Source organism: Macaca mulatta, chromosome 20 (genome assembly GCF_049350105.2).
Source record: "Macaca mulatta isolate MMU2019108-1 chromosome 20, T2T-MMU8v2.0, whole genome shotgun sequence".
Classification (NCBI taxonomy): Eukaryota; Metazoa; Chordata; class Mammalia; order Primates; family Cercopithecidae; genus Macaca; species Macaca mulatta.
Genome location: NC_133425.1, coordinates 13,267,547 through 13,290,663, shown reverse-complemented (window position 1 = coordinate 13,290,663; position 23,117 = coordinate 13,267,547). Strand labels below are relative to the sequence as shown.

The 23,117-nt window shown below is 47.0% G+C and overlaps 1 protein-coding gene across 38 annotated transcripts in view; it reads right to left on the bottom strand.

Annotated features, from left to right (window-relative positions):
- Positions 1–23,117, bottom strand: part of SNX29 (sorting nexin 29) — a 657,788-nt gene that overhangs the window by 510,459 nt on the left and 124,212 nt on the right. For 32 of the 38 annotated variants that reach the window (XR_013412446.1, XR_013412447.1, XR_013412452.1 and 29 more), the window contains 2 exons: positions 7,447–7,510; positions 3,999–4,127 (listed from right to left, as the gene is read on the bottom strand). Coding sequence is in view for 25 of the 38 variants with exons in the window: in XM_077987279.1 (XP_077843405.1) it covers positions 3,999–4,127; positions 7,447–7,510 (193 nt within the window). In the remaining 13 variants the exon portion in view is untranslated. Of the gene's footprint in view, positions 1–3,923; positions 4,128–7,446; positions 7,511–23,117 lie in introns of all 38 variants that reach the window. The other 6 variants (XR_013412457.1, XR_013412455.1, XR_013412458.1 and 3 more) reach the window with 3 other exon arrangements.

The following is a 23,117-nucleotide window of genomic DNA, read 5'->3' as shown; positions in this document are numbered from 1 at the left end:
TTTAACATGTCTCATAGCTTGCGTTTTCTTAATTCAAAAGGAAACAAGGCAATCGATTATTTAGAGGAATGTGACTTACAGAGCCTTAATTGCAAATGATTATTATGCCTCTGCCTCAGGAACTCGCAGCTGCCCAGGGCCAAAAAGCACCAGGCTAGTTACATGACCTTGTTCTAGAAAATCCAGTAATTCCTAGCAAAAGGAATGTGTCATCAAATGCAGGATTTGCTTGGCGACATTCAGTTTTACAACCATGAACTCAGAGAAAGTGAAACACGCATATACACAAGCACATACTTAGCATTCGGATATTTCACTTTTCTGAGTAGGAGATAGACTAGCTCCTAATTCTTTCTGCACCGTTGCTGTTAAAATAGACCTTTTGATGAGATAAGGAGACATAATTATTATAGTCAAGAAAAATGAAAATAATAGTTAACATTTACTAAGTATTTATCAAGCACATTGAGCAATACATGGTCTCTCGTTTTATTTATTCAACAAAACTCTATGAGGTAAAGAGTTTCCTTATTACCATTTCAAAACTAAGGAAACAGGCCAAGCGCAGTGGCTCATGCCTGTAATGACAGCACTTCGTGAGGCCGAGGCGGGTAGATCACTTGAGCCCAGGAGTTTAAAACCAGTCTGGACAACATGGTAAAACCCCGTCCGTACAAAAAGAGAGAAAAATTAGCTGGACATGGTGGTGCCTGCCCACAGTCCCAGCTACTTGGAGGCTAAAATGGGAGAACTGCTTGAGCCCAGGAGGTGGAGGCTGCAGTGAATTGAGATCGCATCACTGCAGTCCAGCCTGGGTGACAGAGTGAGACACTGTCTTTAAAAAAAAAAAAAAAAAAAAAAAAAAAAAAAAACACTAAGGAAACAGAAACAGAGAAGTTAAGTAACTCACCCAAGGTCACACAACTAGTAAGCAGGAGAGCCGTGGTCTGACCCCGTCAGTACAAGGCAAGCACCTGTACCATAAAGCCCTAGCTATACCCACCTGCACTGTGACCCCTGCACCTGAATACCCACGCACCTGAGGAAAGTGTAGTGCTGGTGACTGAGCCTCACCTTCCAGCCTGTGACACTCCACTGCCCCCTCCTGTGCCCCAGCAGCTACAGCCACCCACCCCCAGGTAACAACTGCCAACACTGACAGCTGCTTTTACTCTGGCCAGAAGCAAGAAGAAAGTTCTGACCATTGGCAGAGGTTAACTCTATCTGGAACAGGTCAGCAACGGAATTTTTCAAAACTTACATATCCAGCTGATTGGTTTGCCTACTTCTAGTTTCTCCTTTTGAAATATTGGTCTGTTTTACAGATATTGGTTCCTTCTGCCTGCAGACTGCAAACTTTCAGACACCTTAAACTCTTAGCTACCCACTGCTTAAGTAGGGATTATAAAACTGCCCAGTTAGGAAATTGGTTTTATCTACCCCATTTATGGGATAAAATTTTCCCAACAATTGTCATGCACTAAAACACGCTTCCTGTGGAATACCCTTAGGATGCCTTGCTCGTGTCCACTGCCATATGCACCCTCACTTCTTTTCCTCCTCATTCGGCCCCTTCAGCCGGATGAGATCATCCTCTCCATCCCAGAGATGAGGAGCACACACGTGCAGAAGTTGAGCCATTCACCCAGAAACACACAATTTGCAAGTAATGATGCAAAGACTCAAGACTACGCTAACTGCTAATACAAGCCATTAAATGACACGGAGGCTGGGCATGGTGGCTCACGCCTGTAATCCGAGCACTTTGGGAGGCTGAGGCAGGCGGATCACCTGAGGTCAGGAGCTCAAGACCAGCCTGGCCAACATGGTAAAACCCCATCTCTACTAAAAATACAAAATGTTAGCTGGGCATGGTGGCACATGCCTGTAATCCCAGTTACTTGGGAGGCTGAGGCTGGAGAGTCACCTGAACCCAGGAGGCAGAGGTTGCAGTGAGCCGAGATCATGCCACTGCACTCTAGCCTGGGCACGACAGAGCAAGACTCCATCTCAAAAAAAAAAAAAAAAAAAAAAGACAGGACATATAATTCTGTATCTCTTTGCTCACTAAGAACCAGTCTCTAAAGGCTTCAGACTTTATCGTGAACATTAAATGCAATTATGCTGCAGAACTCTAGCATGGCCAGGCAAAAGGGCGGTCCAGGTGAGAAAATGCCAAACTAGGCACATTTACACTATTTATAACAGTCATTTAACTGTCTCTGATGCTCTTGAGCTATCATTTTAAAATGTGACGAAAGGGGAAAAGCTCAAAGAATGGAAATTCAACATAGGATCATAGTGCCAACATTCAATAAGACATACAAAACAATTACATTAGAGCCATTCACAGCATCTAACAGCACAGAGAGGTAAATGCTGCTGCCATAAATTGACTTAACTCTGGGCTCCCTTGCACATCCACAAGACGTGTTTATCTCGTGGTCTTATTTTAAAATAGATTTACAGAACAATCAATAAACTGCTTATCTTACCTAAACTGAGAACAAACTGAAAACAATCTGAATGTGAAACTGACCATATTAAATTCATCATTCCAATCCAGAATGGACAATTTAATATGGCGTGTTAACTCAATCAAATACCACATCCAGGTACACAAAGGTGGTTAACATGAGGCCTATATGGAAACAACAAAAGCTGCTTTTGCACTCCTAAGCAGTGCTAGAAGGCAGACTAAACAATGACAGGCATAGATTATATGTATAGTAAAAAAAAAAAAAAAAAATGTTAGTATATGAACAAATTCAGTAAAGATGCATGTAAACTGGGATTTGGGGCAGTTTACTTTGCAGCTTTCTTTAATAGTACATAAACAAAGTGACGGAAAAGGAAATAAAATGGCTTTTAAATAAAAGGTGGCTCAACCATACTCTTAATTAGAGAAATGGGAAAGAAAAATGTTCTGCTAGCACCATTTCCAGCCCTGGCATTATCAGAGACCCAGCAGTCGGATACCGTGGCTGTGAGCACAGCTGCAGCGCAGCAAGCCCTCTCCCATGCTGCTGCAGAACATGCGGCTCACGCCCGTGCCAGGCGAGTTGATGGTCCCTGTCCAACTTACAAATGCACTGCACTTTGACCCAGCAATTCCACTTCCAGGAATATTTCCAAAATATATACTCATACGGGAAGAAAACAACCAACGCCAAGGTTGTTGACTGTGGCATTATTAGTGGTAGCAAAAGACTGGAAACCATCTCAACGCCTGGCTGTTGGCAGGCTGCTTAAATGAATTCTGATGCAATCAGATGAGGAAATGTCAGGAGCTCTTAACAAGCAGAGGGCAGCCCCACGCGGGCCAATGAGAGCAATCTCTGAGACGTCAAGTGAATGCTGCATAGGACAGGCTACCATTTCACATTAAGGAAGAAAGGAAGGAGGAGAAGAGAATGAAAAGGAAAAAAGTATATGCGCATGTATCTGCTTGTGTGCACAGAGAACATCTCTGGAATCAGTAACGATGACCCCCTCTAAGGAACAAACTGGGTGGCTGGGATAAGAGAAGGGCGACTTGCACAGGTTCACCTTTTGTATTTTGAACCACATGCATACATACTATTTACTCAATGAAATAAAGTAAAACACATTTTTTGCTTTAGTCACTATCTTTTTTTTTTTTCTTTTAGAGACGGAGTCTTGCTCTGTCACCCAGGCTGGAATGGAGTGCAGTGGCATGATCTCAGCTCACTGCAAGCTCTGCCTCCCGGGTTCACGCCATTCTCCTGCCTCAGCCTCCCAAGAAGCTGGGACTACGGGCACATGCCACCATGCCTGGCTAATTTTTGTATTTTTAGTAGAAACGGGGTTTCACCATGTTAGCCAGGATGGTCTCGATCTCCTGACCTCATGATCCACCCACCCTGGCCTCCCAAAGTGCTGGGATTACAGACGTCAGCCACCGCGCCCGGCCCAGTATGCTCAGGTTTTAATGAAGCCCCCACGTGCTTACCTCTCCATCCCTCACCCTCTCCTACCTGGCCAGCGCCTGGACCTTCATGCCCTGTCGCTCCTCCTGTTCAGCTACCTTCCTTTTCAAGGTGTCCACCTCTTGCCGGAGCGCGGCTGAGTGCTCCATCTCACCATCGAGCAGGTTCCGCAGCGATCTGGGAAGAGAAGGCCCCATCTGTTCAGAAGCTGTCAACCCAGACCCCACTGAACCCAGGACACAGTTCCTAACGTAAGTCAAGTCCTAAGCCATGCATTTTCCACAAGGCTCTGCATAAACCATAATTCAAGTCTATCTCATGTGAACTGGAGATAGCAAACTCTGACAGCCTTAGAGTAAGAATTAAGGGACAGTCGTCTGTGGCCTGGGCTCCATGTCCCTGATTGCCTGCGAGCAGGCCAGCCTTCTGACAGCCTAAATCAAGGGAAAACAATGAGGCGAGCAAATTCCAGCCAAGTCCCTTTACAAATACCCCACTCAAAGGTGTAGCATGTTCCAATGAGACCATTTTGTCACAGCTACACCAGGTAAGAGATTTAACCAAGGAAAGGATGCCAGGAGAGGCCAAAACAAGAATCCGAGGCATAAAAATAGAATATACACTCAGAGTATCTGAGAAATGTCTAGTCTCATTTCCACCTGTGCCTACAAAACACATCGCGAACCTGTTTCATGGCCAACTTCAGGTGAAACAAGCACATATATGAAATGTCTTACATCACTAAAGCATCTGAGATAGCACAGATAGCATTTTACATTCCCAAGTTTGTTAACCCTCCAACAGGGGGCTTGCAGCCAGCACAGGATTCACTTGTGTATCTGACATCCCTGGTCTTAAATAAAGGAGAGCACAGCAGGTCTTCTAGAAACCATCACCAGTGACCGCCTCGGAGACAGCCAACCATGGTGCTGCTGACCATTTACTTCACTCTACCTGGCTGTTTCTGGAAAACAATTACCAACCATGGTACATCTACATACTAAATCCAGAGGACACCTGCCATGTGACATCAGGATATGAGCAAAAACATGGCCGGGCGGGGTGGCTCACGCCTGTAATCTAGCACTTAGGGAGGCCAAGGTGGGTGGATCACTTGAGGTCAGGAGTGTTTGAGACCAGCCTGGCCAAAATGAAACCCCATCTCTACTAAAAATACAAAACTTAGTCAGGCGTGGTGAGACACACCTGTAATCCCAGCTACTCGGGAGGCTGAGGCAGGAGACTTGCTTGAACTCGGGAGGCAGAGGCTGCAGTGAGCCGAGATCACGCCACTGCACTCCAGCCTGGGCAACAGAACAAGACTCTGTCTCAAGGAAAAAAAAAAAAAGAATATAATCAAAAACAACTGACCCCCACCGCACTCTGTTCATTCACTGAAATCTCCAAGACTTGTGTTCCTTGAGAGCTTTGAGGAAATTACCCCCGTGGCGCCTGGGGGTCCCTGACAAAAACATGGTATAATTTTTCCTTTCTTTCTGGGAAGTACAAAAAAGTAACAGACAGCGGTTATTGTTCTTCACAAGGTAAGACAAAATCTATGGCTTCTTCCAGGATAATAGCCCCAGCTGGAGCAAGGAGAAAGAATCCCGCAATGGTGCGAGCCCTCTATTGAAAGTTTATTCTAGTTGGAAAACGGTGCGGTCTAAAGATTCCTTTTGAAGACATCCTCTTTTGTTTCAGAAATCATGCTTGTTTGCTTTTATATGTTTCCAGAAAGGACAAGAGAGAAGCTTGTCCAGCAGGACCAAAAATGAGGTTTAAAGGAGAATCATGACTGTGTGTAAAAGAGGGTGTGAGTGCCAGGCGCGGAGGCTCAAGCCTGTAATCCCAGCACGGTGGGAGGCCGAGACGGGCGGATCACAAGGTCAGGAGATCGAAACCATCCTGGCTAACCTGGTGAAACCCCATCTCTACTAAAAAAAGATACAAAAAACTAGCCGTGCGACGTGGCAGGTGCCTGTAGTCCCAGCTACTCAGGAGGCTGAGGCAGGAGTATGGCGAAACCAAGGAGGCGGAGCTTGCAGTGAGCTGAGATTTGGCCACTGCACTCCAGCCTGGGCGGCAGAGCGAGACTCCATCTCAAAAAAAAAAAAAAAAAAAGAGGGTGTGAGTAAGAGAGGATGACGTGAACGCACACACCCCCTCTCCCCACGTCCCAGGGAGGCAGTTGAATCATGCTTGCTGAAGTTCAGGGGGTAACTGCAGGTAAGCCTTCTATGACCACCCCACAGTCAAGATAAGTCAGATGGGAGTCGGCAGCCAATGTCAGGTGGTATCTAGCATGGGTTTCAAAAGGGAAGAAAGATTAATGAAAAATTTCGCCCTCCCAAGAGTTTGCAACTGGGTTTTTGGCCAAGTCAAAAGACTCCGAATTTCATCTTGCCCTAAGTACCCCCGATTTGGGCAAACTTTAAGGTAAGTGTTCAGATGCCTGGAACATGGTAGGTAGACAGGTCTTTGATTAATGATGACTAAAGGCTGCCTAGAGGCCAGGCACAGCGGCTCACTCCTATAATCTCAGGACTTTGGGAGGACAAGGTGGGCAGATTACTGAAGCTCAGAAGTTCAAGACCAGCCTACGCAACATGTCAAAACTAAAATACCAAAATTAGCCAGGTGTGGTGGCATGCGCCCATAGTCTCAGCTATTCAGAAGGGTGACAATGGAGAATCACTTGAGCCCGGGAGGTGGAGGTTGCAGTGAGCAGAGATCACGCCACTGCATTCCAGCCTGGGTGACAGAGCCAGAACTGGCAAAAGGGAAAAAAAGACTGCCAAGGCTAAAGAGGTAATAACTAAAGGGTATAGGGCTTCTTTCAGGGGTGATGAAACGTTCTAAAATTGACTGTGTTGATGTTAACTCCTATCTGTGAATATAGTAAAAACTATTGAATTATATACTTTATTTCTTTATTTATTTTTTTGAGACGGAGTCTCGCTCTGTCACTCAGGTTGGAGTGCAATGGCACAATCTCGGCTCACTGCAACCTTCGCCTCCCAGGTTCAAGCAATTCTCCTGCCTCAGCCTTCTGAGCAGCTGGGATTACAGGTACGGGCCACCACACCCCGCTAATTTTTGTATTTTCAGTAGAGATGAGATTTCACCATGTTGATCAGGCTGGTCTTGAACTCCTGACCTTGTGCTCCGCCTGCCTCAGCCATACACTTTAGATGAGTTAATTATCGTGCATGTGAATTAAATATCAATAAAGGCTGTTTTTTAAAAAAGAATTAATGACTGTTCTACCAAATTCTTAGCTTGTTCTATGAAGGTGCTGTTATCATAAGGTTCTCACTCCTTTCTAACACACCAGGCACAAGAGAGCTACCACAGTGGCACATCCCCGATGATAAGAAATTGCCAGTCACGATTTCTGCCAAGAAAGCAAAATGTCCCTCATCCGTTATATTCTGTCTGCCCCAGAGGCATAACGTCAAAGAAAGAGGCTATTCCTCAAGCCTGAAAATCACGGTACCTGTTCTCCTCCTCCAGCTCATCCTTCCTGTTCATCATGGCCACAATAGCCTGGCGCAGCTCACCTAAGAGAGAAAACAAAGTCAAGATTAATTGGCAGGTCTCGCCTATTACAGCATGCCCTCACCTCTCTGGATTATATGCTATTAAGGATGACTTGTCTAGAAAAGTTCCCTTTTCCCTTTCAAAAATAACTCCTATAACAGTCTAAGAGACTCAGCTGATCAGGGTCCTGGATTTCAGAGCACAGTCTCTGGAGTCAGGTCCCAGGTTCAAATCCTGCCTCTACAGTGGATTAACCTTGGGCAAGTTAGTGATCCCCTCTGAGCACCAACTCCCTTATCTATAAAATGAGATCTTAACAGTTACTATCTCCTAGAAGTGTTGTAAGAATTCAGTAAGACAATATATAAGTGAGATGCTTAGGAATGGTGCCCAGCACAGGATAGCATTTAGCAAGTATTACTGATCAGTATCATTACAGTCTTTGCAGAAATGCAACAGCGGAAGACAGGAAAATGGAGATAAGGTAGCCGTATGGCTCACAAGCACAAGTGGGTTAAACATTTTCAAGAGTTAGGGGATTTATTGAGCTCCTGTCTGCCTCACCTTGGGAAATAAAGGATTTTTTAAATGGTTTATGCCCTAGAGCAGCAGACTAGATAGAAGAATTTTCTGAAGTGTGAAACAAGATCACCACGGGCAATGTGGGAAATCAACCCCAGACAGCAATGTGGCATTTGGAAGAGCAAGTATCTGGGTTCTGGGCCTTGCAGGCACGGGATAACGGGGTCCCCAATGCTGCTACTCAGACTTTGTAGCTGAAAATGTTATATTCCAGGCGGAAATTCTAGGAGGAAAAAACTGCTTCCCAGGAGGTTTCAGAGACAGCAGTGCTTGCCTGGCAAGTACAGCCTCAAGTAGCCTTAAGAGATATAGGCCGGGCACGGGGGCTCATGCTCGTAGTCCTAACACTTTGGGAAGCCAAGGTAGGAGGATCATTTGAGCCCAGGAGTTCAGGACCAGCCTGGTCAACAGAGTGAGACCCCATCTCAAAAAAACAAAAACAAAAACAAAAAGATCTCAGCCACAAGCCCCCCTTGCAGGAGCCCAAATCACTGCCCAAAAGCCACCTGTGAGAAACAGAGGATGATGGATGCTGACCCAATCCACTCTACCACCCTGGCCTCACCCTTCCCTGCCCTCCCCCGTCCTATACATGGTGCATCTCCAGCCTCTTGGATGAGACACCTGTGTTTTTATCAGCATCAAAATGACTGGTATCACAAGCGCAGCCAAACCGTACTCTGGTAGTGGGAATCTTTTTAAAACGCCATCACAGAAAGACAAGCTGTGAGACTCTTCCGCCTTCCTCACGCGGCTATGACATAATGTTCAGGTTAATGGTGAAGAAGGAAAGGGACCGAGAGCTGGCATGCCCCCCAAAATGTTCTTTCAACGGGCTTGAACCTGAACGCACATTCACTTTTGCTGCCACTTCGGCTGTTCTGTGACTCTTTGGGGGCAGTAAAGCTGGTAGGTAACGTTGGGGTGATTTCCATAGATTGGGTAAATATTATACTTCGCCAAGCACGAGTGACACACACGAGCAGAGGAGCTCCCGAACATGTAATTTTCTCTCCTCTCCCCCGCGCCATGCAGCCCATGATTTGTTTAGTCTCTATCACTGTGATTTCCTTCCTCTTTGTGACCTGCCACAGCTCACATTTCGAGAGAAAACAGAGTAGCGCTTCTGCACTGTGGCCTCTGCAGAGCCTGGCCACTCTGGGGGGTCCCCTCTCCTATGGCTGAAAGACAAATGACCATCCATCTCAACATTGGTTCCTTGCTCGGCTTCAGAAGACAGAACCACAAAACCAGGCAAGAGCACAGGGGAATGTTAATTCAAACCATCAGAAACTGATCTGAGATAAAAAGCAGCGTTGAAAATGCTGTGGACAGGATGGATTCGTCCACAAATGCAGCTGGGCAAGGAACCATTGGAAAAGCAAGACACCAGACTTCAATAAATCTCAGTTCCTGCAATGTTCTGAAATTAATTTCTGGTACAATAATGTTTAAATATGTGAAATGAAGCAATAAAAACTACATGAGTATCTGAACAAACATGTATGCCATCTCTCTTAACCTGAAACCGAAGACCAACTCCGTTAAGGAAATAATAATTTTGCTATAGTATCTGCACATCAAGGGCACATCTAACACACATGGAAAATTGGTCCATTGTTTGTAGAACTTTAAGCTCCTCAGGGCAGTAAATTGGCAGTGTAGAAAGAAAATCAGTTTTCTTTTTTTTCTTTTTTGAGACAGAGTCCTGCTCTGTCGCCAGGCTGGAGTGCAGTGGCGTAATCTCAGCTCACTGCAACCTCTGCCTCCAGGGTTCAAGTGATTTTTCTGCCTCAGTCTCCCAAGTAGCTGGGATTACAGGCGTCCACCACCACGCCTGGGTAATTTTTCTATTTTTAGTAGAGATAGTGTTTCACCATGTTGGCCAGGTTGGTCTCGAACTCCTGACCTCATGATTCACCTGCCTAGGCCTCCCAAAGTGCTGGGATTACAGGCGTGAGCCACCGTGCCCTGCCTTGAACACCAGTTTTCTAATTAGATCTACCTTTGAATCCCATGTCCCTCACACTTCAGTTCCAGGTCCCAGCAAATGGTATCATCCTTGCTTCTCAGCTCCTTCAGCTGGAAAATGTTGCTGGTATCACCAGCCTCATAGGATAGAGTAGGGGCCAGTAAAGCTTTCCCCGAACCACACCTGCCCATTTCGGGATTGTGTAAGTCTGCTTTGATGAGTTGTTTCGACAGAGACCGTGGGGCCCACACAGCCTGAAATATCCACTGTCCAGCCCTTTCCAGAAAACATTTGCCAGCCCATCTTAAGAGAACATCACAAGTTCTTCCCTCCATGCCCCACTCTCAGCCTTCTTCATTCAGGCTTGAAGGCAGCTCTGCAGCAGCTGTGACTGTGCCAATCAGGTGGGGCCACTGGCTGTACCCACACAGGACACTGCAGACGGAGAGAAACAGAACAGCAGGAGAGCCACTGCTGCTTCGGACTCCTTCTTTTTTTATGGCTGTATATTCCACTGCATAGATATATGTATATGTATATGTATATGTATATGTATATGTATATGTATATGTAGTGTATGTATATGATGTATATGTATGTGTATGATGTATATGTTGTATATGTATATTATATACATGTGTATGTGTATGATGTATATGTATATGATGTATATGTGTATGTATATGATGTATGTGTATATGATGTATGTGTATGTATATGCGTATGTATATGATGTATATGCATATGTATATGATGTATATGTATATGATGTATGTGTATGTATGATGTATATGTTGTATATGTATATGATATACATGTATATGTGTATGATGTATATGTATATGATGTATATGTGTATGTATATGATGTATATGTATATGATGTATATGTATATGTGTATGTATATGATGTATATGTATATGATGTATGTGTATGATGTATATGTATATATGTATATGATATACATGTGTATGTGTATGATGTATATGTATATATGTGTATGTATATGATGTATATGTATATGATGTATATGTGTATGTATATGATGTGTATGTATATGATGTATATGGGTATGTATATGATGTATATGTGTATTTATATGATGTGTACATATATGAAGTATATGTGTATATATAGGGGTATGGGAGAGATGGGTGATGTTGACCAAAGGCTACATCTTATAATTTTCTGTTAGAAGGTGAGTAAGTTCAGCGGATCTGATGACAGCATGGGGACTCTGGCTAACAATACTATGGTACTGTTTACTTGAAATCTGAAGAGAGAGCCGACTTTAAGTGTCTTCATCACACATATTAACACACAAAAAACATGTTCATTCGGGAGGTGGTGTATATGTTCATCTGATTGTGGTAGTCATTATGCAATGCAGAGATACATCAAATCATCATGTTGTATGCCCTGAACACGTACAATTTTTGTCATATAGTTAAAATTAAAAAAAAAAAAAAGGCTGGGCATGGTGACTCACGCCTGTAATCCTTTGGGGATCGAGGCGGGCGGATCACTTGAGGTCAGAAGTTTGAGACCAGCCTGGCCAACATGGTGAAACCTTACCTCTACTAAAAATACAAAAATTAGCCGGGTGTGGTGGGACACACCTGTAATCCCAGCTACTCTGGAGGCTGAGGCAGGAGAATCACTTGAACCTGGGAGACAGAGATTGCAGTGAGCCAAGATTATGCCACTGCACTCCAGCCTGGGTGACAGAGTGAGACTCCGCCTAAAAAAAAAATTTTTTTTTTTAATTTTAATGACAGAGATGATAGGCAATGAAAAAGTTACAGCCGGGTCTCAGTAGTGTTGTGTGATTATAAGGCTGTATCTATGCCAAGAGCTCAATCATTGCGTCCACCATGCACACACCCACATCTCTACTCAGGCCCTCTCCTGAGCTCCAGACCAGGCCCTCTTCTGAGCTCCAGACCAGTGTTCTCTCTGCCACTCCAGCCTCTGCCTATATCCTTGGTTAGACTCCAACCATACTGAACACTCTCTCCTTCTCTCGTGCCTCTGTGTCTTGGCATAGGCTGTTTCCCAGGGTCCGGAAGGCCTGGCCCCCTCCCTGACTCCAGGTTGTCCTTCAAGCTTCCGCTTAGGGCATGCCTTTTCTGAGCAGCCGGGGCTCTCTGGCTGTAGCAGTCGCGGGAGTCCACAGGCCTGCCCTGTCATACTCTTGCCCCTGCTCAGAGACTCAGCTCCCACAGGCCTCCCATCCCACCCACTCCACTTGCAATCAGTGAGACCAAGGGTGGCTACTGACTCAAACCGAGCCCATCATAGAGAGTCTTCCAGAAGTTCAGATGTGCCACAGCCTGACAAGAGACGCAAAAGAAGGTGGCAACAGACACCTGTGGCCCAAGAGTAAACAGTTGCAAGTCACTCCACAATGGTGAGTGTGGAGACACACTGAAATAGTGATTTGCTGAAAGCCAAGTGCTCAAAAGACCAGTTTAATAAACCCACCCTGGCCGGGCACAGTGGCTCACACCTGTGATCCCAGCACTTTGGGAGGCTGAGGTGGGCGGATCACTTCAGGTCAGGAGATGGAGGCCATCCCAGCCAACATGGTGAAACTCCGTCTCTACTACAAACACAAAAATGAGTCAGGTGTGATGGTGTGTGCCTGTAGTCCCAGCTACTCAGGAGGCTGAGGCAGGAGAATCACTTGAACCCAGGAGGTGGAGGTTGCAGGGAGGCAGAGGTTGCAGGGAGCCAAGATCGCACCACTGCATTCCAGCCTGGCAACAGAGCGAGACTCCATCTCAAAAAATAAAAAATAAATAAATAAATAAACCCATCCTTAAATGAAATCCTAAACTGGGCCCAGGACCGTTGGTTGGAGGCTCCTCTATTGCCATGTACAGAGGTCTGGACAGAGACAAATGCAGATGCAGCAGCCACAGGCAGAGGGCCACCAAACGGGGGAGCCAGCAAAGCCCCTCAAGGCAAGCCCACTCAGCCACAGAGAAAGTGCTGAGTCTGGCAAAGCATCGGGTGTTCGAACCATCAAACATGCTACTACGGAGCCCTGCAGCCTGGGGTGACTCAGTGAACTCCTCATTCCTGGCTTAGCCTCCTGCTGCACCACCATAGCCAAGGCGGCTATCCAAGGGCCGGCGGGAGAAGTGAGAGGCGACCTGCAGTGACCATGTGGCCACAGGGAATAAAGGAGTCATACACGAATGGCCACCTTGGCTTCTGCGCGACTCTCAGCTCCCAGGCCCTGGGGAACCCCTATGGGTTTCTGTGCCCTTGTGTTCGAAATCGGCGTGGGTTCTATGTCCTCACAGCCAAACAATCCAAGTAGAGTTCAGTGATTCCCACTGCACTTCATATGCACCTCCACGAAAGCACACTGTCCACTGGGCTAGAGGCACCCATCTGCATCTCTGCCCACCAAAGCCCCACCCCCGAGCCTATGGGTCCCTTGAGTACTGGGGCTCTAGTGCCCAGCACAGGACACACGTGAGACCTGGTGAATGATCAAAGGTAAGATGCGTAAGTGAATTAATAAACAAATGAATGACTGACAGTTGCCCACTGCTGAAATGACACCCTCAGCTCCAAGAACTCAGCATGGGATTAGCTGGGCAGAAATGTCAACCGTGTTAATCATAAGTTCGAGGCCTCGGCAGAGAACACTAACCACCAGGTTCACAGCTGTAATTTCCTGCCCCAGTGACAGAGATTCAGGCTCCAGTTGAGCTTTTTCCATTACGCATCTCGGGAATGCAACAGGCATGGGGAGGAGGGGACACGGTCCCATATATCACTACCATGACCTCAAACAGGACGAGCCTACAAAACCATTCTCCTCCTTTCTCGGCAGTGACCACACGAATGCTCAATTTCAAAAAGAACAGTGGAGCAGGGACCAGCCCCCAGTCCCCAGGGACCCAAACATAAACACAGACACACAGCCAGATGACGCACAGGCCCATTCACACAAATGATTACGGGCCTCGGAGGCTGCTATATAAAGCACTGAAACAGTGACGCCAAGGGAGGGGTGAAAGGCGTCTCTTCTTCAGCCACTAAAGGCCCCCCGGGGGAAATTATCCTGGGACTAATTGATCTTCAACTGCCTTTTCAAAATTAAAAAGGGAAGAGACTGCTGACTGCGATGACTAGACAGGGTGACGTGTGGACGCATGTGTGCGCACACACACTTTCTCACATATATACATAGATCTGTGCAATAATTCCCTGGCTTTATATAGCATCTTTATCCAAAGACCTCAAAGAGCCTTTACAAACACTCCCTTGGGGCCCGTACTCAGCTATATTTAAACAGAGAGCTCATGAGGGCACATGTACAAATAAAGAATGTTCCTCTACGGGGATGGACTTAACCTACATCATCGTTTTTCAAACTTAACATCCTGCTTTTTATATCTTTGTCTGCCTACCCACTCCCTTTCCTTTTATCTCCAAAAGAAAGGATAAACTATATCGAGTTCCAAAACATAACTTTTAAAGTACTCAGGCCCATTCTAACTTTTCGTTCTGTTTCTTTCTCCTGCCTCCCTCTACCCCTAGCCCACCCAGAGTTTCTATTCTTTTCAATTTGTTAAGATGAAAGAGGAAGAAATGTCCCAAGATCCCTTCCCAGGACTCAGATGGCCAGTGGTTACCATGCACCGCCTGTTTCGTGCACACCCAGCAATATGAGAGGCACCTGAAATACACAATCTCATGTAATTCTCACAAGGTTTCTGAGAAGCAAGCATGATTACACCTGCTGTCTGAATGAGGCAACAGAGGCCAGAAGAAGGGAAGTGACTTGCCTCAGGCCACACAGCCAGGAAGTGGCCAGGCAAGTACCCACACCTGGTCCAGCTCGCTTGAAAGCCTGTTCCCCAAGCGGGCCGTGCCAGCCCCAACCCGGCTCCTGGGAGGCAGCGCACAGCCTCAGGACTCACGACAGTTCCCAGGGTGTGGCCTCTGGCACTTCTCCCGGTCTTTCTCTGTCCTCTTTTGGAAAATCAAAAGTGTGATTAAATTCTGGTCCCGCCCAGTTTTAGAACTATGGTTTCTACAGAATTACAATCTCAAAACAGAAAACACAAATGTGAGGCACTCATGGGAACGGGATGGAAAATGGAAGAAAGTCACAAGGCACAGAAGAACAACACCTTGGAAAATCTTGATAAGGTTCTAGATCTTTATTAACTTTTCCAGATTTGTAATTTTTTGGTTTTCTCTCTCTTGTTCATGTGCGCACTCTCAAACACAAACACACACACGGTGAGTGTTTGTAAAGATTTCTACTACGAATCCTTAAGGCAGGCATCCCAAAAGCAGATACAGACAAGGCCTCCAAGGAGCGAAGTCCTCACAAGGCACACTGGGACAAGAGTACCCCAGCTAAGGAGCAGTCCCCACTTCCAACCCACTGTCTACGCGAGGACATGGTTGCCACCAGTCCTGAGTTGTTGAGAGAAGCCAGGAGTCACATTTTTATACAGATATGATTTTTAAACACTGTAAACTGAGGCTCTTACCACACAAGTCCAAGAGATCACGCTATGGGTCACCATTGTGAGCCTCCTGTCCTAAAGTACGAGTTCTAAGCACCAAGCAGCTTGGAAATGTCAAGGTAATTAGCACACATTTGCACGGCCATTTTTACAAAGCATCATTCCACCCACATCAGTGAATTTCAGAAGTGTAGAGTGGGAAGGGGCCTGAGATGGGATCTAATAGAAGCAGACAGGGGACAGGGAATGGACACCTCAGAGGAACTCCCCCAGGAGCCTCGAAGTGACTAAATCAGAGACCAAAGAGAGTCCAAGCATCCCTGCCCTGCCCAGCCCCACTCACAGAAGGCTAGAAAACACAGCACTTAGGTATGAATTTATTAGAAGAAGTAACTCAGGTGAGGGTAGGGGATGTCTCTTTTAATTTTACACCTTTCCACATATATGTTCTCATTTCATATCAAGGTGTCAAAAGGTGGTCTCCAGGCTGGGCACAGTGGCTCACGCCTGTAATACCAGCACTTCAGGAGGCTGAGGTGGGCAGATCACGTCAGGTCAGGAATTCGAGACCAGCCTAGCCAACACAGTGAAATCCCATCTCTACTAAAAACATAAAAATCAGCCAGGCATGGTGGCAGGCGCCTGTAATCCCAGCTACTCGGGAGGCTGAAGCAGGGGTATTAGTTGAATCCAGGAGGTGGAGGTTGCAGTGAGCCTAGATCGTGCCACTGCACTCCAGCCTGGGTAACAGACCAAGACTCCATCTCAAAAAAAAAAAAAAAAAAACGGTGGTCTCTATGTTTACTATCTAAAGTCTTCTTTTAAAAGGCATGATGAGCACTTTAGCTTTAAAGGAGTACTCACCAGAATTGAAAGCACAAAGTTGCAGAGGTTGCTTCCAGCAGTAGAAGCAATGGAACTGAGTGAAAGGCTTACTTGGCTAGTGAGAAGCGAGTGGGGAGCAGTGGCACAGCTGACGGTTTTGTTTTTTGTTTTTGTTTTTGAGACAGAGTCTCGCTCTGTCGCCCAGGCTGGAGTGCAGTGGTGTGATCTCCGCTCACTGCAACCTCCGCCTCCCGGGTTCAAGCGATTCTCCTGTCTCAGTCGCCCAAGTAGCTGGGACTACAGGAGCAGGCCACCACACTCGGCTTAGTTTTTTTGTATTTTTAGTGGACACAGGGTTTTGCTGTGTTAGCCAGGATAGTCTAAGCTGAAGGTTTTTTAAAAATCATGTATTGGTCGAGTGCAGTGGCTCACGCCTATAATCCCAGCACTTTGCGATGCCGAGGTGGGTAGACCATGAGGTCAGGAGATCCAGACCATCCTGGCTAACACAGTGAAACCCCATCTCTACTAAAAGATACAAAAAATTAGCCAGGCGTGGTGGCGGGCACCTGTAGTCCCAGCTACTCGGGAGGCTGAGGCAGGACAATGGCGTGAACTCGGGAGGCGGAGCTTGCAGTGAGCCGAGATCCCGCTACTGCACTCCAGCCTGGGCGACAGAGTGAGACTCCGTCTCGAAAAAAAAAAAATCATGTATTGAGGTATGATTCATATAAAATTAACCATTTGAAAGTGAACATTTCAGTGGCCTTTAGTACTTTCAAAATGTTGTGTAACCATCACCGCTATCCAGTTCTAGAACATTTCTATCACTCCAAAGTAAAACCTCTTACCCATTAAGCAATTTCTTCCCATTTCGTCCTCCTTCCTGGCAACCACTGATCCATATTGCGTCTCTATGAATTTACCTACTCCAGATGTTTCACATAAATGGAATCATCTCATATGTGGTCTTTTTTTAATACAGACTTTTTGTCTGGCTTCTTTGACTAAGCATATTTTCACGGTTCATGTTGAAGTATGTATCAGTGCCTCATTCCTTTTCTTTTTTTTTTTTTTTTTGAGACGGAGTCTCGCTCTGTCGCCCAGGCTGGAGTGCAGCGGTGCAATCTCAGCTCACTACAATATCCGCCTCCCGGGTTCAAGCAATTCTCATGCCTCAGCCTCCCAAGTACCTGAGGCTACAGGCGTCCACCACCATGCCCGGGTAATTTTTGTATTTTTTAAGTAGAGCTCAGGTTTCAGCATTTTGGACAGGCTGGTATTGAACTCCTGACCCTCAAGTGATCCACCCCACCTTGGGCTCCCAAAGTGTCAGGATTATAGGCGTGAGCCACGGCGCCTGGCCCCTCATTCCTTTTATAGCTGAATCATGTTCCACTGTAAGGATATGCCACAATTTGTTTATCCATTCTTCAGATGATGGACATTTACACTAAGCTGTTTCCACCTTTTGGAGATGGTGATCATATTGCCGTCAACCCTTGTGCATAGGTACCTGACTGAGTCTCTACTTTCAGTTCTTTTGGATGTGTACCTAGGATTGGAATCACAGGCACATCCGGTAATTCTACTAATGTTTTAAGGATTCACCAAACTGTTTCCCACAATTAGAAGAGTGAATTTTTCAAAATCACTATATCTCACTTACAGAAGACTTCAGAAATTACTATGGTGGATATCTTTGTCTCCATCCCCCGGCATGGTCAATTTGGATTATTTCACCACAGTGACTCCAAATATTGCTTAACACTAAAATCTTACTGATCCAGTTGAAAAAGCAGTTAGGGAGAGTGAGACGGGAATGGAAAGGACGACATCTGCTCCCCTGAGAAGAACACTCTTGCAGGGTGCAGTGGAGGGCTTATCCATCAATTACACATGAGGCTCACTCGCTTCTCCGTCAGTGGGCAGAGAGCTGCAAGCGAGGTACACACGTGTTTCACAAAGAAAGGCCTCAGGGAGAAACATACCGCAGAAACCTGCCAAAGGCCCAGGTGCAGGTGACGAGTGGAGTACAGGTGTTAATTAGATGGCTCCAGGTAAATGTGAATCTGTGCATAGTGGAGCCTACCCATTCCTCATTGCAAAACACAAAAACAAGAGGTCTCCAGGAAGACATGGCACACTCTGCAAAGATATTCCCATGAGCTCTTGTGAATAACAGGCTGTCCTATGTGCCTTTACAGAGCGATTCCACTTAGTAGCCAGCACCACACACACACACACAATCCAGGTGGAACAATCCAGGTGGAAGGCCTGGGCTATGCAACAGAGGCAGCAAAAACTCCCCTGAATTTCTCAGGGTCCATCCCTGCCTGGGGTTTTACTGGCCTGGCTCTCAAAGCTGCATGGGTCTATAAACCTAGGAGACTGAGAAACCCACTTTCTTCCTTTGGTACTTGTGGAGGAGAATCTGGTCCCTACCACAGATAGGATGGGATTCCCAACCAAGAAGAAGACAACACCAGCAGCAGTGAAACCAGCGTGGGGCCGGAGGAAAAAGCAACAGAGGAGGAGGGACGGACTTCAGCTTCTGCCAGGGGCAATTTTTCATTCACTGCCAACCCTGAAGGCTAGGTCTGGGCCTGACTGTACTAAAGGAACCAGGGAGTTCCTTATTTCATGGAACTGGTGGTGTCATCCCCCATTTCACAGACCGAAAGACCGAGAGAAGTTAAGTGCTCCTGATAACAGCTGCTAGTAGGGCACCAGCCATGTGCCAGGCACAGGGTGAAACTGTGTGTCGATTATCTCACTCAACCTTCCAAATCACGCCACGAAGCAGGTGTTAGAATCAAACCCATTTTATAGATTAGGAAACGGAGATATAGGAAGTGATTTGCCCTAAATTACAAAGGAATTATGATGCATTCGAGACCACCCTGGCCAACATGGTGAAACCCCGTCTCTATTAAAAACACAAAAAAATTAGCCAGGCATGGTGGTGGGCACCTGTAATCCCAGATACTCGGGAGGCTGAGGCAGGACAATCGCTTGAACCCAGGAGGTGGAGGTTGCAGTGAGCTGAGATCACATCATTGCACTCCAGCCTGGGCAACAGAGCAAGACTCTGTCTCAAGAAAAACAAAAATAAAATAAAACAAAGGAATGACGATACAGAACCGGGACTGAAACACGGGCCATCTGACACTGAAACCCATAACCACAGTGATACTCACTATCTCCCGGGCACCCTAATGGAATCTCAGAATGAAGAGGCCAGGGCTCCATGTTGGTTCTGCACAAACCAACATTCTCAAGACTCTCATGTCATTTTAGAGACACAGCCTCAACAGGCTCAGGGCAAAGCCAGCTTGACCACAGATCACAAATGTGTGCTTCTCTGGACCTCTCTCCTCCTAACAGAGCCCTTCAGGGGTAGACCTGAAAACCATCCAACCCTGGGATCCAGAGACGCCTACTTGCAGCTGTACCTCTAGATGCTGGAGTTAGGGGAACGATATTATTCCCTTATTTTACTTAAGCTGGCTTGAGCTGGTTTCTGTCCCTTGCAACCAAATGAGTCACAGCTTATATGCTACTATGTGGAACCTACATTGAGCTGGCATGGGAGGCAATGTGGCCAGCAAGGTGGGAGACGCACAGGATGAGAAAAAATGACATTATAAGCAAAGACATGTGATGCCACAGCAAGTAACAGACAAGGACTGTGGGCCCAGCCTCTAACTGGCATGGCATTTCAAACCCACTTTGGGTCTCAGATGTTCCATCTACAAAATGCAGAGGTTACACAAGCTGATCTTCTAGAATCCTTCTAGCTCTCAGATGCTGTGATTCATCAGGGATACCAGATGAGCCCTACCAGTTTCTGGCTCCTGCAAGCAAATGTGGCACATTAGCTGTCCTCGTCATCTGCTCCTGTCCACTGGCCGCTCGCCGGCCAAATGCAACCAGCAGAGAGATGACCGTGACCTGTCTAAAGCCCTGAGTCTGCCACGGCCCCTGGGGCTGCGAGGCCAACATCTGTTGTCATTGGCCTCATGCACAGTGGAGTGGTGAGGTTAACTGATGGCAAGGAAGATTAATTGCATGTGAAATACTCATAAATAATGAGGACACGAAGCTGCACAGCTTCCTTCCCCTTCAGGCTGTGGTATCATATGTACGGGCAATTCTCAAACAGACTCTCACACATAATCTGCAATTAATTAGAAGCAGACAGCCACTGGGAGGGTGCAGGCCGCTCTCACACCCAGAATGGTTCTCACCAACTCTGAGCCATCCTACTCTGCACCTGACACTTCGAGAAACAACCGGAACATCCTTAGACAGAACATGCGCACCATGTAGTCAGGAGGGGTCAGGTTCCAGCCCCAGCTCGGTGACTTTACCAAGCCATGGATGTGTGGCTTGTCTGCTCTGAGGCTCAGTTTCCCCATCTCTGAACTGGGCATGACAGCACCTCCTGTCTACCTCCAAAATTATGGAGGTGATTCAATGGGGAAAAGAGATTAGGCATCTGAGATCTTCTCAGATCTTCAGAGAAGCAGGCGACACGGGTCTGGGGGAGCAACCTCCACACACTCTCAAATCCCACCTCTCCCTACTCCCGTGGTTTTGCTTTACCCCAGCAGCCTCCTGAACATCTCTCGCTCTCACTCAGGCCTTCCTAAACCGTCTGAAATGACTCTCAGGCCTCCTACCAGCTGCTACCCACACCATTCAGTCTAGGTGACCTCTCCATCACACTCAACTAAACAAGCTCTGCTGGGTGGCTATGCCCAAAGCCATTCCCAGCCCATTCTCCTTGCTGCCTGCCATCTTGGAGGCTGGAAGCAGGCACCTGCTTTCCTTGCAGTGGGAAGGGGCCGGGAATCTGGCTGTGCTCCCTGAGATGTAAAGGGAAGTCTGCGAAGTGTACTCCTGGGCGGAGAGGGAAGGAGGAGCCTGCCTCAAGTCTCTGACGTAAGAAGAAACTTGGCACATCTGAGAAATGGCTCAAAGGCCGGTGTGGCTGGCAAGTGACAAGCACAGGGCATGGAAGGCAAAGGGCAACAGGGGTCCTATCAGGCAGGCTTTGAATGCCACAGCAAAAACATGGATTCTGCTCTAAAGTGCAGAATGAGGCCACAGCAGAGTGCTGGGCAGGGAAGTGAGCTGCCTGGTGGGGGGTAGGAGGGTACAGGTGTGTGCATGCACCTGTCCAGATGAACCACCATCCTGCTGAGGTGCGGGGGCATGCAGCAGATTGCTTCAATAGCCCTGTCTTTCTAGGAGTCCTTGTGAACATGCCATTGTATTAAGACCTTGGCCCCCTCAGAAAAACACTGCTTTCTGGACCACACCTGTGATCCCAGTACACTGGGAAGCCAAGGTGGGAGGATCACTTGAGCCTAGGAGTTTGAGGCAACATAGCTCACTACAGACCCTATCTTTACAAGAAATAAGAAATTAGCCAGGTGTGGTGGTGTGCACCTGTGATCTCAGCTACTCTGAGCCGAGAAGATCACTTGAGCCCAGGACTTTGAGGCTACAGTGAGCTATGACTGCACCACCGCACTCCAGCCTGGGCAACAGGGCAAGACTCTTTCTCAAAAAAAAAAAATTTTTTTTAAAAGAAAAACACCATTTTTTGTTAATAATCAAGTTTGTTTCCTCAAGCCACCACAGTGTCTTAAAAGGGCTCAGGTCCACAGACTGTGAGCAGAAAATTGGCTGATACAACCGCTGTAGTCCAGAGGTTGGCTTTAGATACCAACGGCTTGTGTGAAGTGACACTGCCCAGCCGCGAGCCAGGTGTTTTTAAAGGCCTGGGCGTTTGTCTGGCCCCAAGCCCAACCACTAAGCCTTCAGAAACCAAAGGGAGTCAAGCAGCCCAGCCACTCACACCTGCTCTTCCCCAGCAAAAGGCTGTCCCTTCCTCGTCGCTGGTCTCAGCAGGCCAAAAGGTGGCCCTAAAAGCTGGACTAAAAGCTTGCTTCTGGGTTCATCATAGTCTATGGTCTGAGTCATCTGTGCAAAACTCACTCATCTGGGGAAAAGGAAAAAGTCTGTTCCAAGTTCCACCTTCAGAGCTAGAAAATTAGTATTTAATCAGACTAAGGCGGGAACGCCATGCTGGGCTGCAGGAGACGTTAGACACACGGGAGGAATGGCTGCCTCACCCCCAGGACATAAAGGATGCTTCCACCTCTCTCCTGCCTCAAGGGCTTCAGGGAAAGGTATCCCCAAAGCAGCAAGAGAGTCATCTGAGAGCCATTTGCAGCTTTAGACACATGAGATGCAGTTCTGAAACACCTCCCACCAAGCTCAGCATCCAGTGACATGTCCAGCTTAGGGTCGGAGCCTCCATATTCACTTTGCCCTGTGCAGAGGGCAGGGCAGTGAGATCACACTCATTTTAAAGATGAGGGCCAGGCACAGTGGCTCACACCTGTAATACCAGCACTCCGGGAGGCCAAGGCGGGTGGATCACGAGGTCAGGAGTTCAAGACCAGCCTGGCCAACATGGTGAAACTCTGTCTCCACTAAAAATACAAAAATTAGCTGGGCGTGGTGGTGCACACCTGTAATTCCAGCTACTTGGGAGGCTGAGGCAGGAGAATTTCTTGAGTCTGGCAGGCGGAGGTTGCAGTGAGCCAAGATTGCGCCACCGCACTCCAGCCTGGATGATAGAGCGGGACTCTATCTCGAGAGAAAAAAAAAAAAAAAAGATGAGGGCAATGGAAGCTAAACAGGTTAACCCTTGAGCCTGCTTGCAGGAAC